Source organism: Taeniopygia guttata, chromosome 1A, assembly GCF_048771995.1.
Source record: "Taeniopygia guttata chromosome 1A, bTaeGut7.mat, whole genome shotgun sequence".
Taxonomy (NCBI): domain Eukaryota; kingdom Metazoa; phylum Chordata; class Aves; order Passeriformes; family Estrildidae; genus Taeniopygia; species Taeniopygia guttata.
In genome coordinates, this window is record NC_133025.1 from 67,769,649 (window position 1) to 67,784,787 (window position 15,139).

The window sequence follows — 15,139 nt, forward strand, 5'->3', positions numbered from 1 at the left end:
AGATGCACTGCAGCACATGCCTGAGTGAAGCCACAGCAGAAGCACCACTTTAACAACGCTGTGGTGTACTGCACATCCTCACTCCTGACTGCTGTGCTCTCCCCTCCACTCAGCACCAGCCACATCCCTCCCTTTGGGCTGCAGAAGGGAGCAGCTGCCACTGTCCTCTGCAGCCTGAGAGAGTCCTGGAGCACAAGGACTCTAAACAGCAGAGTGATTTTGTTACTGGATTGGAAAATGCTCCAGCTTCTGCTCCTTACCTCAGTGCAGTAGTGTTTTTCAAGCCTTTGGCTTTCCTTTTGCTTCTGGCAGGTGAGGGAGAGCACAGACACGATGGTGCTGTTGCCACTGCTCTCGTGTGACGCCGTCCAGGAGGTCAGGGCAGTGGTGGAGCTCAGCACCGTCACGGTCACACGCTGGGGCTTCTCTGTGAGCTCCTCTATCCACTCACCTGTGGGGCCTGGGACATGGCCCAAAAGCACAGGTGAGCAAGCCACTCCACCCATTTGAGGCATACCTATTAAAACACCCTTCTTTCAGGGAATTATTTACAGCTGGTGAGGGAGGCTGGACTGGCAGCTGTGCACCCCCACAGCCCCCAGGTAGCAGAAGTGGCAGCCCCTGGGAAAACCTGCAGCAGAGCCCATGACAAGGGAAACGTGCCTATCTGAAAATTCAGGGGGCAGTATTCTCTGCTGCTTACCAGAAACCACTCAGCAGGATCAGATTTGCTCCAAGGGAATACTTAAAAGCACTGACAGCCAAAAATGTACAGATCATTGACCAGTATTAAAGGGTAAGCAGACAGATTTTTTCATCTCTCCCCATACTAACACACCCTGCAAGTGCACCACGGCCTCAAAGCATGAAAATCAAGTTCACAGAGGTCACCACAGTGAAGAATCTCATTCTTTTTGGAGCACTTGGTTGAGAACACAGCTTTAAATATAGATAAAACAACAGTTTGGAAAATAACTAGCTAGACTTGGTTAAAATTTCATGTTTCATGGAAACAGCCCATTTTTCTTGTCACTTTTAAGCGATACTTGTTACTGCTCTCTCCTTGACATTCTTCCTCTGTGCAGCTCTAATGGTAATTTACATTTATTGATAAAATAAAACAAATGCCAGAGCAAGAATGTGGTTTAAAATCAGCCTATAAGATTTGACTGCTGACTGGATGTAACAAAAATACATAACACAAGGCAGTAATTTGACAGGATGATGCACCAACCAAGCATTACAAGGAAAATATAAGACTGACCCTGTGGGCAAAAGACCCACACCCACACAAGCAAAAAAGAGGAATTTGATCATTATATTTTTTTCTGGAGACAGAGGATGTACCTGTTGCTCTCACTATTCAGAAACTCTTTCAGCATTGGCGTTACGGCAGCAGAGATGCCTCATGTCATAACCCAGAGCTGTAGTCCCCACACAAAAACCCTACTTGATTAGACTCAGAAAGAGGAATGGAAAAGCAATTTCAACCTAAGAGTATTAGTTCATATCTCCAATTTGGCATTCTATCAGAGATACATATAAAATCTACCTAAAATACTAAGGACCTTGCATTTGACAGACTAAGACAACTGCCAAGAACCCTGATTTTGTTGTAAAAGCCTGCAAAACTAACTGACAAAACCCAAAAAACCAAAGGTTCTTACATGTTATATGTAAAATTAAAATATCCTTGCCTTCCTGTAACACTTTATACTTCATCCACAATGAGGTTAAGGTTCATCCTTAATCTAGCCATCCACACCCCCATACTTTGGGTTAACATGTTCTCATTTCTCTCAGGTCCACAGTTAGCATGGTGAACACTTTAAGCATTAAATACTGATTAAAGAAAATAAAATATGTCACACTTTACAAAATACAACAACATTTGGTACTAATAACAATTGTTACATACATCTTTATCTACTTTAATGCTTTTCATATAATGAAGCTGTCCTAAACTATTCCTAAAGAAAAGCAGAAGACAGTGAAATTACAACAGCAGAGACCCTCTCTCTCATGTGCTGTTTTCTGGATGTTTTCCAATTATTGTTTCTTCCAACTATAAAGTTGTTAAAAATGGGAGCAGTAGTGGGATTGCTACATGCAGTCCAGCATTATGATGAATTCAAGTTTAAATACCGAGTATTTGTAAATGTTACGAGCTACTAAAGGCGCAATTTTTATTCATAATATACTGAAGTGCTTGACTACATTTCCTTTTAATAGGATTTTTTCTGCCAGCTTTGGCCCTACCGTATCCTTTTGCAGCATTCATGGTTTGGGAAGGCATTATCTTTACACATGCAAAATTGTGCAGTGCTGCAAGTATTCCCCTGTCTCATTCTATGGGCATTTTGTAGGGCATATCTATTTCCTTTTGCAAAAAAAAAAAAAAAAATACAAAGGTGACCATAGCCATTAGAAGGATAATGATCTGAATTCACCAACACCTGTCTCACTTGCTGATCCAATCGTCAGTCATGATATTAGTTTACACAGTAGTGTATTATTACTTTGTCTTTTACTAAATCTCCAGTTAAGAAAGTATGGGATTCTACAGGGAAATAATAAATTACTTTTTCTCCTTTGAATTTAGCAGGCTGTACCACTTCATCTACTGTAATTTGCTCTGTGTTCTCTCAGAGACCATTCAATTTCAGAGTTCAGTGTTTAATTGTGCAATTCCCACACTCTCAGCCTGTGCTGCCCTTCATCCCTAACACAGTACATACTCCAGGAGCAGGAAAGTTAAATATTTCCAAAGCTCTCTATAACCACCAAATTAATTCTTGGAATTAAGTCCTCACTGTGAGAGGTGCAAATGGGAAACTCATTTCACTTCTGAACACTGACAATGACTCCATCACATCACTTGCTTTCCTAAGACTGCCAAGATGGCACAACCAAGGCCCATCCAGGCAGGTTGCAATATATTAACACATTTGCACTATATTTGCTTCTCTGGCACAGAGAATTCTAGAAGACCAGACCCTTGTGATCCATCAGCAGGTGCCAGAAATACCACAGTGGTCAAACTCTGTACATTACATCTATGTTGCTCATGGAGAAAAAGATGAGTTTGATGAGATACTTACTGATGTAAAAGCTGAGTGTTTTTGCTGATTGACTTCCCCGAACTTCACAAGAGCCAGAGGAGCTAAATGTTGTTACAGACAATTTGTATTTTCCTGGTTCTTTCAGTTCAGCAACAAATTTGTGAGTGTCCTCACTCACTGTCAAAAATTCTGTGGAGTTCTCTAAATCAGGAGGGGAAAAAAAGTGTAGATTAACTGAAATTTGAAAGGTTCCAGTCACCAAGAGAATTATTTACATCAGAAATGCTAATCTCGTTTCAACTGTGGGATGAAAAGATATCCAAAAGGACTTTATTCAAACAGTGTGGCAATATGTGCAACAGTATAAATCTTGTTTAACAAAAGAGACCTGCAAATTGCAATTTACTCCTCCTCCCCCCTTACTTTTATGTTGCCCAGCCAAAAGTAGATGCTGTTCAATGCAAAAACTCCTCAATAAATACATGGGATCTAACAAAGCCCTCTGAAGCACAGTACTAGATAATGAATAATTTGTAGAGGAGACAACCAGCAATGGAATTACAGAAAGGGAGGATGAGAAGGGCACAAGGCTCTGCTTTACCTTCCCTTTCAATATTGATGTGGAAGCCATCAAAGGCAGTAGGGGGCTTTGGGGGCAGCCAGGTCAGCACCATCTGCACAGGAAGGAAGGGAGGGGGCTCTGCTGTGGGTCTGCCAGCCGTGTTGGCATCGCTGGCTTCATAATCCCTGGAAACTGCATTGACAAACTCCTCCTCCCCCTCGGAGGACTCGGCCTCGCTGGACCACCAGTGCAGCTGCGAGCTGGTTTCATACTCGGTGCTGGTGTTGGAGGGCTCGTCCAGCCAGGCTGCAGAGGTGTTTGCTGCTGGGATTTCAGTAGGGCTGCCAGAAGGATGGCTGCCTTTCTCTTTCCTGACGATTTCCTGCGGTCCCATGAAGGATTCTTCCGCGAAATTCCCGCTGTGCTCTTCCCAGTTGTTTCTGTTGATTGGGATGATCTGAACAGAAATGTTTCGGGGTGGGTAAGGAACTAAAAGAGAAGCAAGGGATAGTCTTTTAATAGGTATGTTCTGTGCACCTTTAAATGTATTAATTCCCCAGACAAATAACATTCTTCTAGAGATTTTTTAAAATAACTTGTTCTTACTAGATACTCCCTTCTCTTTCCTATTCTTATACCAGAAGTGATTGTATTGGGATCAAGATGAGTATAAATTCACAGCATAATCACTATTAAAGAATGCCAGGAAGTAAAGTAGATGTGAAACCACAGTAAATCAAACTTCAGTGCTATTATAACAGCATGGCTACTCTAGTATGAATTTTTAACAGTGAATCTTTGTGTCTTCCAAGAAGTTCTTTATCATGCAAAAAAAGCCCACCTCTGTAGAAATGAATTGAAACATTTGCAAAATGAATATATGGCATAGCTCATATTTTTAAAAAATAACCTTCATGTTGCTGTAGGGCTTGTCATATGCTTTAAGCAGCCGCCTTTTCACAAGCATTAAACATCAGTTTAAATTTTAATATTTGTGAAAGCTTGATCTTAAGATTTGGGTCTCCACAAGACAAGATTCTGGCACGCAAAGAAGTTACTTCAGCTGATGCCAGGAGGTGAACACACAGTATTTTGTTTGTCTCACTGTAATTGCTTGTCCGCCTCTCCTTACACACTCTAAGTGTGAGTATCCTCTGCAAATAATTTTGCCTGGCACCTTTTAAGCTGGCACTTTACAGCACACTAATTTGTTCAACTCCCATCCCAGCCACAGCCACTAATAGAAAATCAGACTCTACATTCTCGTTGCAGCTCATGTGAAAAATGAGGCATGGGAGGGCAGCAGGAAAAAAAAAGTGATCCTGTTGGTTATGGTTCAATACCTCAACAACTATATTTAGGATCTTCAGGACAGAACTCAGCTGGCATCAGTTGGCTTAGTTCTGTCCAAGGTAATGGACCAACACCAGTGTATTCATCTGAAGATGTGGCCTTTTGATTTTATTGCTGGTACACTTCACTTTGGACCCTGATAAATGTCTGCAGTCCAAGAGATTAACAAAAAAGTTTTGGGCACCATCCCAGGACCAAATTAAATTCGTTCTGGACCCTGAACAAATGCAATTTTCAGCCTTTGCAACATTGCTGTCTTGGAAATTAAAAGTTCATGCTTCAGGGCACAGAGTGGCCGCCAAGTCGGGCAGCTATGACATTCTTCTCCGTGATGGAAAAGTGCACAGTGAGGAAGATCTTCTCGAGCAGCTCAGCTGTGATTCACTGCACAAGGAGACAGACCAACAGAGACAGACCTATGGTCTGCTCAGTGCAGCTATTCCTGTGGCATAAAACCTCATTCCTAGCACAAGGCCTGGGATATCTCACATGAAGCAGAATTTATTTTCCAAGAAGCAAGCTTTATAACAGAAACACACAAATTTCCCTCTGCACTGTTTGCCTATGGAACAGCCAAAACATCCTCCTCCCATGCTCCCAAGACTGCTCCCACCCAGACTCTGCTCTCTGTGGGATCGATCCCCTCCCCACAGCAGCAAGAAAAGCAGCAATACAGACTTGGAAGAAAGGGTGTGTCAGAATTTTCATCACCTGTTCTGTGCTGTTTGGGCTCGTGCTGGACCCCACTGTATTCCACAAGAGTGCTCTTGTTGAAGGTTGCTTCTGACACCAGCTGAAATGTGATGTTACTGTAGCATATGCCTGGCAGCCAGTGATTGAAAACTGTTTTACCTTTAAAGAAATCTGCAGAAGGTTTAAAGGAAAAAGAAGAAAGGGGGAAAAAAAAGTGGATAATGCGTCAAATGTTCACTTTCTGATAATGTGACTGCACATGGTGAATGGGCAATGTTTTAGATGTTTAAACATTTATCAGCCCGCTCTGAGACATGAAATTATAATAATTCAGTTTGCCAACACTTTTCCTGGCTGTCAAAGCCACTTTGCTACCAGAAAAAAGAAAGACCCAAAAAAAAAAAAAAAAAAAAAAAAAAAAGGGCCCAGCACAAGAAAAAGCTGCTTTTCACTGCCAAGGGAACTGAATCTGGCAACCTGCTCCACATGACACTGAATATCTCAAAGAGCATCTGACAGCTCTCCTGCAGACCTTTAACTGCTGCACGCAAAAGCCTCTTTGGTCTTTTGCTGACTGAGGCCCAGCATTTGTGGGAGATGTTCAAAGGAACACCCGCCTGCAATCGAGGGGTGCTGAGGACTCAGCTCACATCCACCACACCAGAGGGCTGAAGAGAACTTGCTCAGGGCTATCTAGCTGTGTGCAAGCTGATTAGTTAATCTCCTAATTTAAGCTGACTCTTTTATTTATCAGCAGCTTCAGCGTTACAGCCCCTAGAACCATCTATTAACTGTGGAAGAGAAAAATTACTGCTGGTATCCCTTTTGTTCTCTGCAAAGAGGTCACCTGTATTTTCTGCCACCATCCATACTTTATCCTTCCTAACTTCTGGCACTTTACAGCACTGAAAATAGGATTTCTAGCCGCACTTTGCATTGAAGCAAGGAGACTCCCAAATTCTCTGACCTCCTTCTGGAGGTGTGCATCTCCCTCTGCTGACTTTAAAGAGAGTTTCCAGTGACCAGTCTTCTATTCTGGGATCCTTAATTCAGTGCCTAAAATTCAACTCAGCACCTACTGGATTGCCCAGAGATTTTGATTTTGGATTTTACTGCCACTATGGGATGTTAAGCCATTGGGGTTTCAGGGTCCACAAGCATGTGGGTGCCTTCCTCACCTCTTAGGGTGCTTCCCACAGGACATTTATGGTCTCATTTATATCTCTGAGACAGATACTGTGCTTAAGCTATACTGCAGGGCAAAAGTTGTAAACAAATATATGAAAGGGTTCAGTTATGAACAAATGAAAAAAGAAAGCAGGATTTGGCTCTTGTTTGGATCATTCAGGTGGTTAGGTTGGTTGTTTGTCTAGGCTGACTGTCTAGATTGTTAGATTGATTGCCCTTTATTAGATTATTTTAGGAACATGGAAATTTCTATTATGCAGCAGGGTTTATTAGCTGAGGGACAGCACTGAATGCTGCACTGATGTACTATACAGCACAGCACTGTGTCACTGCATGGTGATACAGAACCACCAGCTCTGATCCTGTGCCAACAATCAGCTTTATTGAATGGGTTTCCCTCCTCTGGGACATCCCAGAGCTTTCCTATCAGCCACAGACCAAAGAGGAAACCTTGGCCAGAGGGAAAAGCCTGGGAGCTTTTGCATTATTTGAACTGACACACAAGCACCAGTGACTGGGGATGCCTTCCCAGGCTCATTTCAGACTGAATGCAAAAATCCAGGGCACCAAGTCTTACTCTAAAATGCAAAAGAAATGGAACATCACTAGAACTAGGATTCTAGCAATTTAAAAATCCCAAGTGAACCACCAGCTCAATTCAAAGACCCATCCCTTACTTCACAATATACAAGCACATTACCAGAAGCACAAATCATTATATAAATACATGTCAAAACCCTATCTAAGGCCACTGTTTAAAATGCTTCCAGCAGAGTTAGTATTACATTTTGGTGAAATAGTTTCCACCTACCTTTGTAGAGCATTGTTCTGTAGTCCTTTCCTTCCCAGTAGCTTATATTGACCCTGGTAAAAACATTGTACTTCTCTGGGTACTGAATTTCAAACAACACTCCTGTTTCTGGAGATGGTTTGTAATCATAGATAGAAACATTGCTCACAGGAAGTGGTTCTAAAGGATATACAAACAAAAGAGGAAAAAAAAGGAAGAAAGGGGCAGATTAAAGAGGCAAACTGGAGTTACTTGTGCATATACAATATCAATGAAAATAAATGCTTCTGTAGGTATGATAAATATAATATAAATGAAAATGCTTCTGTAGGTATGATAAATGCAATATAAACGAAAATAAATGCTTCTGTAGGTATGGCAAATACAGTATCAATAAAAATAAATGCTTTTGTAGGTATGGCACAGGCACTATTAAATCTACCAGGTGATATCTGGGCCTTCACTGATGTGTGGGGCCAAGCCACCACAACATTGTCAAAGCCAGTCTTTCTATATTCCCCTTGCTTCAAAGAATGTATCTTCTTCACACTTATGCTTCAACAGCAAAATTTTCATATTTGACATTTAAAAAATGTTATTATTTAAGCACTCACAGTTCTCACCTCAGAGACATTTTCATCTTTAATATTTTTCAATCATGTAGAAGTGCCCAGAAAAAACCAACACTGCAAACTGGATGTGACTTCAGCATAAATGTAGAGCTTTCAAGATGAGCTGAGAAAATTATCAGTGTAATGGCCAAAGGAAGCTACATGAATAAAGGCTTCCTATTTTGGTATCTATAATTTTCTTTATTTCATGGGTAGTTATACAGTCCCCATTCCCACCGTGTGAGAGGGCCACCATCCTTATCTCTTTATCCACACCAAACCTCTACAAAACAAACAGGACCACTACCATTATTTTAAAGATAAAGAACTGAGGTACAGAGAAGTAAAGTGGTCTGTTGGAGAGCACAGGGAAAGCCTGTGCACAGGAAGGAGGCAAGTCAGGAACTGCTCCTCTCTGATCTCAGAATCAGCTAGGTCACAAAAAGTAAAAAAATATCCTGTGTGTGGATCTGAAATCCAGACCAGTGTAGCTCCATCAGCTGAGGAAAGCCACGACAGTTCACTGCTGCTGGGAGTCTGCATTGTTGCTGACAATAAGAGAGTCACAGTTTTATTCAGCCTTCTCTATTCATTAAAAAAAAATCCCAAGAAAAACTAAAAGAAAGAACACCTTTTTTTCAACACTCTCCTCAGCAAGAAAAAGTTGACAGCAACCCAATTATCCTGTGGTTAAGAGGCCAAGCAAGTTTATACTGTTTGCTGAAATTTGTCATAGTAACATGTTTTAATAGAGATATTTAATGCAATTATGCCTACATGCTTATAAAGATTAGCATGTTGATTTAGTTCTTGCATAGTATAGGGATCAGATTGCAAAATTCAGGGTGTTGATTAGCACAGCCTTACAGGACCCATTTGAGTTCAAAATTCTGCTGCTCTAGGCCCTGGAGAAAAAAATAATAAAATTTTCCCCCAAAGAGTATAGTCGCAATGGGCAAGAGAGCAAAAGAAATGGGAAAATCAGTATCAGGAAAATCACCTCCACAGGAGGTGGAGTAGGTTAATCAAAGATGGAAAAGCAAGACTGTAGTGAAAGAGCAAACTAAATCCCAATGACCAGCAGAGTATTTTCACTACAGCTTTAAGTTTATAGATGTGATGAGAAACAGAGAAGAAAAAAGAACTGGGAATAAAACCATAGATGCAAACAGAACCTCTCTCCAAAACCAATGTGTCATCATTTCTAACTTTGCCAGAGCATGGAAATGCAGTAGTGTGGGATTATTAAACTATTTCCCATGGCAAAGGCACCTCATTATCTCCATCAGATATATAGCAGTATATTTGTACATTAACCACTTACAAAGAGAAGCTCCCCTTCTCAAAGATACCAATAGGCACTTCAGTGACGGGATCTGTGAAAATTCTGTTGACATTTCATGATAGCCCAAAAATAAACAGGAGTAAAGCAGAGTACAGGAGACAAAGCCTTCCCTTCTTTCTGCCAACACTCTTCCCATTGCTTATTCCTGAATAAATAGTGGAAATGACTCCCAACATGGCCAGAGGGTTCATATCACAGCTCACACAGCACACCAGAGTGGTTTAAATGTCAATAACCATCTCTAAATAGCCCAGTGCTTATGTGCAGTCATCTCCCACGTTAGCAGGTGTGCCCTGGGCTTTCTCCTGCTATCTCATTCACATCTGAGGTCTCCTCATTTCTGGAAGAATTACTGAAACTTGTGCCAGTGATTCAATTATCCCATTTATTCCTTCCTACAACAAATCAAATAAAGGATGGAAGCTATATTCATTTTTTATCCAGATGATTTTTCCTCCTGATGCTTTGATTTAATTAAGCAACAATTGAATTAAGTGGTAATCACCACAGAGTCTCTTTTGTGTCACTATCTTCCGCTCACTAGCCTCTCCTTGCTCGTGGCTGATGTTAGCAGAGCTGCATGAGTGACATAATGCAATTTAAAGATTCTCCCATTATCTTACTTCCTTCAGCACCAAATCTTCACATCAAAAGCTATTTGCACACTGTGAAATTAAAAGAACCCTCAGCAGATAACCATCATGTTCTGTCTTTCACTTACTAACTGCTCCTAGGGCTATTAAAATTAAAGAATATGTAAAATGCCACTCTTTACTATCTATATTTATAATTCAGAGCATAAACAGTCTGGTCTTTTTAATTTTACTATTTTCAATGTTTAGGATCTAGCTTGTCACAGATTTCAGTGACTGTCAAGAAATAGCCTAAATAAAGTGGAATCACAGAAATTTAATACTTAGAGCTTTATAAAAGCTCTGTGCTACATAGAAGTCATATTACAGAAGGGATTTAGAGCATTTCAATGTCCCTCTAATAGTTTAAAGTACCTCTTCACTTACAATCTCTTTATTTTTAGACTTGGAGATTATATTACACACACATAGACAAGATTGCAGGATCAAGACCTGAATTTGGCATTTTTCTTAGTGTCTCAGAATCTGCTGTTCCTGTAGCAGCTGTTTTCCCATTTTATCTGTTTACAGGAAACTCAGCTGGCCTGTTTATCCTGGACTTTCCAGCATTTTGCATTTAACTTGCATTACACAAACATCAAGACAGCATAATAAATGTGCCTAACATCTTCCTCCAATGCCCTGGAAAATTCTGAATGCCAAATCCTCCATTAATGCATTCAATTTGTGTCAGACACATTAATAGTTGCAGTTCGGGGGGAGAAAAAAAGTGCTGTGAAAATAAGTACCATATTTCAAACCAAATCAACTTGTTTGTAATATGTGCGGATTGGGTCACTCCACAAATTGAATTGATTCTTGTTGTGGCTTAGAATACAGCATTACCTGTGGGACTGAGATCTCTTGCTTCTCACATTGGAACCCAGACTAATCGTTATTTACCTCCATACTGTGATTTTTATAAAAAAAGATGCCCCATCAATGAAGTGACCTAATCCCCACAGGTAATTCTCTTCATTTACAGGAAGAAGTTGTGAATTAAACAATTTTCTCCCCAAGATGACACTATTTATGTAGCTGTATCATTACTCGGAGTAAGGCACAGCCAGGGTAAAACTTCCATTATGCTGTAAACTTTAGGATTTTTTATCTCTTGTTAAAAAGAAACCATCTTTGAGATTAAAGAAGCTGTTGTTCAATACTTTGGGAACACAGTGTTCAAGTTTATGATACGTAATAGTGATATTGTGCTATTGCTTATGAAGGGGAAATATAAATGAAAATAGTACCTGAGGAATGATGACATATACTGCAAATTCTACATGGCCACATAGGGTGATAAATAAAAAGATAACACAATCTGAAAAATAAAGTTGTCACAAGAACAAAGGCATAGCTATTGTTCATGAACAGATTTAGGCCAATTGTTTAGATCCTCCTCACAATGCAAATTACAGCAGGAAATCATATGGTTGCAGTTCTTTCTGTTTCTTTGATACTGATGGAGAAGTCTTTTCACCCTAAAAAGAGGATAGCATGTTTAATTTGCTGGGAGAAGATGAGCTCTAATGGACCTAGATGCTGCTGTGAGTTACATTTCAAAGTTAGGGCTGCCACAGATAAGCAGCCTTTTTAAAGGCATTTCACATCATTCTTTAAGAAAGAAAAACATGCAGGGCTAAAGTTTCACTTTCATTAAGGAAAAACCCTCTGAAGCTCCGAGTTAGAGAACTCTGATCCATTAAAAAGCCAGAGGAAAGGACTGGACCTGCTGAATCACTTCCTGCAGCATCTGGCACAATGACAACAGAGCATTAACTGGGTGTAATGCCAATTACTTTCTGAGGGCTGGAGATCACAGTCCCAGGCAGCAGCTGTTGGCCTCTCAAGAAGAATATTTTTGTAGGAGACAGAGGCAGAACTCCCCCTAAAGGGAATATATTTCAGTCATGTATGCAAGGAACCATCAGCTTTTGAAACACTGAGAACTCCTAATCATCAGCTAAAATAAAAGCCAGGCAGATCTGTTCTTAATTACTAAAGATCTTCAGATCCAGATTTCTCCAATTCCCAGCAGAGACACATTTTTTCCTGCAGCACATAATAGCTTTGCAATGTACTGCTTTCCCCATTCCTTCAAATGTATAAATATTTTTTTTCCTTCACAATATAAAGTTGATAGTGCATATGGAAAAAAAAAAAAGATTTTATATGGTTATGACTTACCCTGAGAAGAATAAAATAAGGCTTCAAGCTGGGAAAATGTAGGCTAAGTTATAATATCAGTCACGGATTTTACAGATGTGCTCTTCATTTATTTCATAAACTACTTTAAAATCAATTAGCAATAAGGTTGGATTTTTGGGCACATGTTTCAAAGCACTAAATAAATTATACTATTCCAGAGTTACCTCATCCCCATTGAAAAGCCAAAGCTCCAAGAGCAGAGGAAAGCAAGCCTGAAAGATCTGTGTTAGATAGCAGAACTATTCAACAGGGCTCAGACTGAAGACTGGAAGGAAGGTCACTGTGACAGGCACAGCACAATTGCACTCACAGGAATCCAGCCAGGAGGGTGAGAGTCTCACAACTGTTCTCATCAAAACCACTGCAAGAATCTTTAGAAAGCACTCAGGGTTTTCATTTTTCTCCTTCAGTGATGTACTGAGCCTAATCTGCTGAACGCAGCTTTGCTACAGAAGCAAAAAGTGCTATTTTGTGCTAAAATTCCATGTTACAGGTTTCTTATCTAAGAGTTTCCAAATAGCTCATCCTTTTTGTTGCAACAACCTGGACCACAGAGCCCAAACGAGGAAATTCTACAGCTTGTGGTGTTACGGTTAACACGAGAAAACCCTGAAGTTATCCAAATCTGAGAGAAGCAGAACTGTGCAGTCTTGTAGAAAATGACCAAATTAATAATGGAATGCTCAAAAGGAACACATACACATGAATATGTGCATGGATGACATGCTCACATGCAAAACAAGGAGGTGATCCAAGACAGCCAGGATGGCTTTGTTAAGGACAAATTGTGCCTGACAATCCTGGAGGTTTACGCTGAATATGAGGCTAAACTTCACTGAAAAGGTGGTCAGGCATTGGAAGAGGCTGCCCAGGGAAGTGGTTGCATTGCTATCCCCCTGGAAGTGTTCAAAGAATGTGTGGAGGTGGCACCTGGGGACATGGTCTGGTGGTGAACTTGACAGTGTTGGGTTAACAGTTGATCTTGATTATCTTAGAGGTCTTTTCCAGCCTAAATGATACTATGATTCTACGTTATAGGTATATTTATGTGACCTGATTTTGTATTTTTATATGCACATATTTATGCCCATATATTTATATGAAGAGTTACACATATATACACCTATATATAATGTATAAAATATATGTTTTGTTAGCTTTTCAATGCTTTTCTGGCCAGAAACGTTTAAGGGGTAAAGCAAAAGTCTTCTCTGAAATGGGTTTTTCTCTTGCTTTTTCTTGCCAGTTCTTAGATGCAGCATATTGATGGGAGACATGAACAGGAGAAAGGAAATGTCATCAGGATTTACTACCAGAAAGTAGAGGTCTTTCATAACTCTCACTGAATTTCTAAGTAGGCAATGTCTTTGAGGCACCTTGGTCTTGTTGTGACGAGCACTTTTTGGGTACACACTGCTCTGTGTGAAATTCAGACCTCCAGCACACGTTGAAAGGCTGGATCTCCTTTGCAGACTCCAAGAAATCCCAAAAAAGCTCTTGTGAGCACTGCCTTGGGAATAACCACATTGGCATCACTGGCTATCCTGCTTGATTTATTTTGTGGCAGCCTAATGAATGGGGTCAATCTGCCACTGGTAAAGCTCTCCTGACACCAATGGAGTTAGAACAGGAATTAATTTGATACTGGAAGCTAATTGCAATGAGCCATTCTTTCCTGTGTAAGATATAGATGGCATAATTTAGATAGTTACACGCCTTTGCATGATTAAATAAACCAAGAATATTAAACAGAGAGCGTGGAGCAAAAAGAAAAATATAAATCTATCCTAATTATTAGCTGCCAAAAAAATCACATTAATTGATAGTCATAAAATTATGTAAAACCAGCAGTGGACAATACTAATAAGAGGGGGGAAAAACCCAACAAGAAACCAAATACCACCCCATGCATTTTTGTAGGAGAAACCAGTGGTCACTATAGGAGTTTTAAGATCTCTTCTCAAAACCTGAAGGGTATTGAAACACCTTAAAAGGCCACCTGACACACTGCCTTTTAGTTCCAAATTTACTTTTGGTTCTGCAGCCTTGTGCTCCAAAAGATGAAGTTAGGAGCAAAGGGCCAGCACTCATCAGCCTGCCTGACAGAAAATATCGCAGAGGAGATTGGATCTTTTCCCTTCCAAAGCTCCCAATTTACAGCCTGCTTTTGGAGTTCAGCACAGCATCCTTCAGTGCTGTCTGCAGGACTGCCCTTTCTTTCCCATGAATGTGGTTGTCTCTCTTTTGGGGCAAAACCAGAGCAATCCCCAGTTCTCTCTCTGTTGCATGTTTCCCAGTGGCAGAGTGCCAGGACCACTGCTCCTTCCAAGGTCTGGGGGAGCAGCAGGACACCCCAAGATGCTGCCAGGACACCCCATCAGACAGCTGGTGAAACCATCGAGCCTTGGAAGAGGGGGAGTGACACAGGCTATGCCCTTGGAGCCCCCAGCCTCACACTTTCCCAGGAACACCTTGTGGAAACCCCCTGAGCCAGCAATGGGAAGCCTGGGGGCTTTGGTGGGCTGAGTGACTCTGGCTTCCTTTTTCCTTCAGAGATTCCCTGCACAGGAGCATGTGCACCATCTGCCAGCTTGGATCCCACCTTCCCTGCTACCAGAGACCCTCGTGGGCTCTGGAAATCAAAGAGTAACAAACTCTGCTGCACAACTGCAAATGCTCAACCCAAAACCTGCTA

General features: G+C 40.8%; 1 protein-coding gene across 2 annotated transcripts in view; it reads right to left on the minus strand.

Moving 5' to 3' along the window:
- The window catches only part of PTPRO (protein tyrosine phosphatase receptor type O), a 144,617-nt gene that overhangs the window by 46,186 nt on the left and 83,292 nt on the right, over positions 1 to 15,139 (minus strand). For both annotated transcript variants that reach the window (XM_072923807.1, XM_032746385.3), the window contains exons 3-7: positions 7,670 to 7,828; positions 5,689 to 5,841; positions 3,664 to 4,113; positions 3,102 to 3,263; positions 261 to 460 (exon numbers count right to left, since the gene is read on the minus strand). In XM_072923807.1, the coding sequence (XP_072779908.1) occupies positions 261 to 460; positions 3,102 to 3,263; positions 3,664 to 4,113; positions 5,689 to 5,841; positions 7,670 to 7,828 (1,124 nt within the window). The remainder of the gene's footprint in view (positions 1 to 260; positions 461 to 3,101; positions 3,264 to 3,663; positions 4,114 to 5,688; positions 5,842 to 7,669; positions 7,829 to 15,139) is intronic.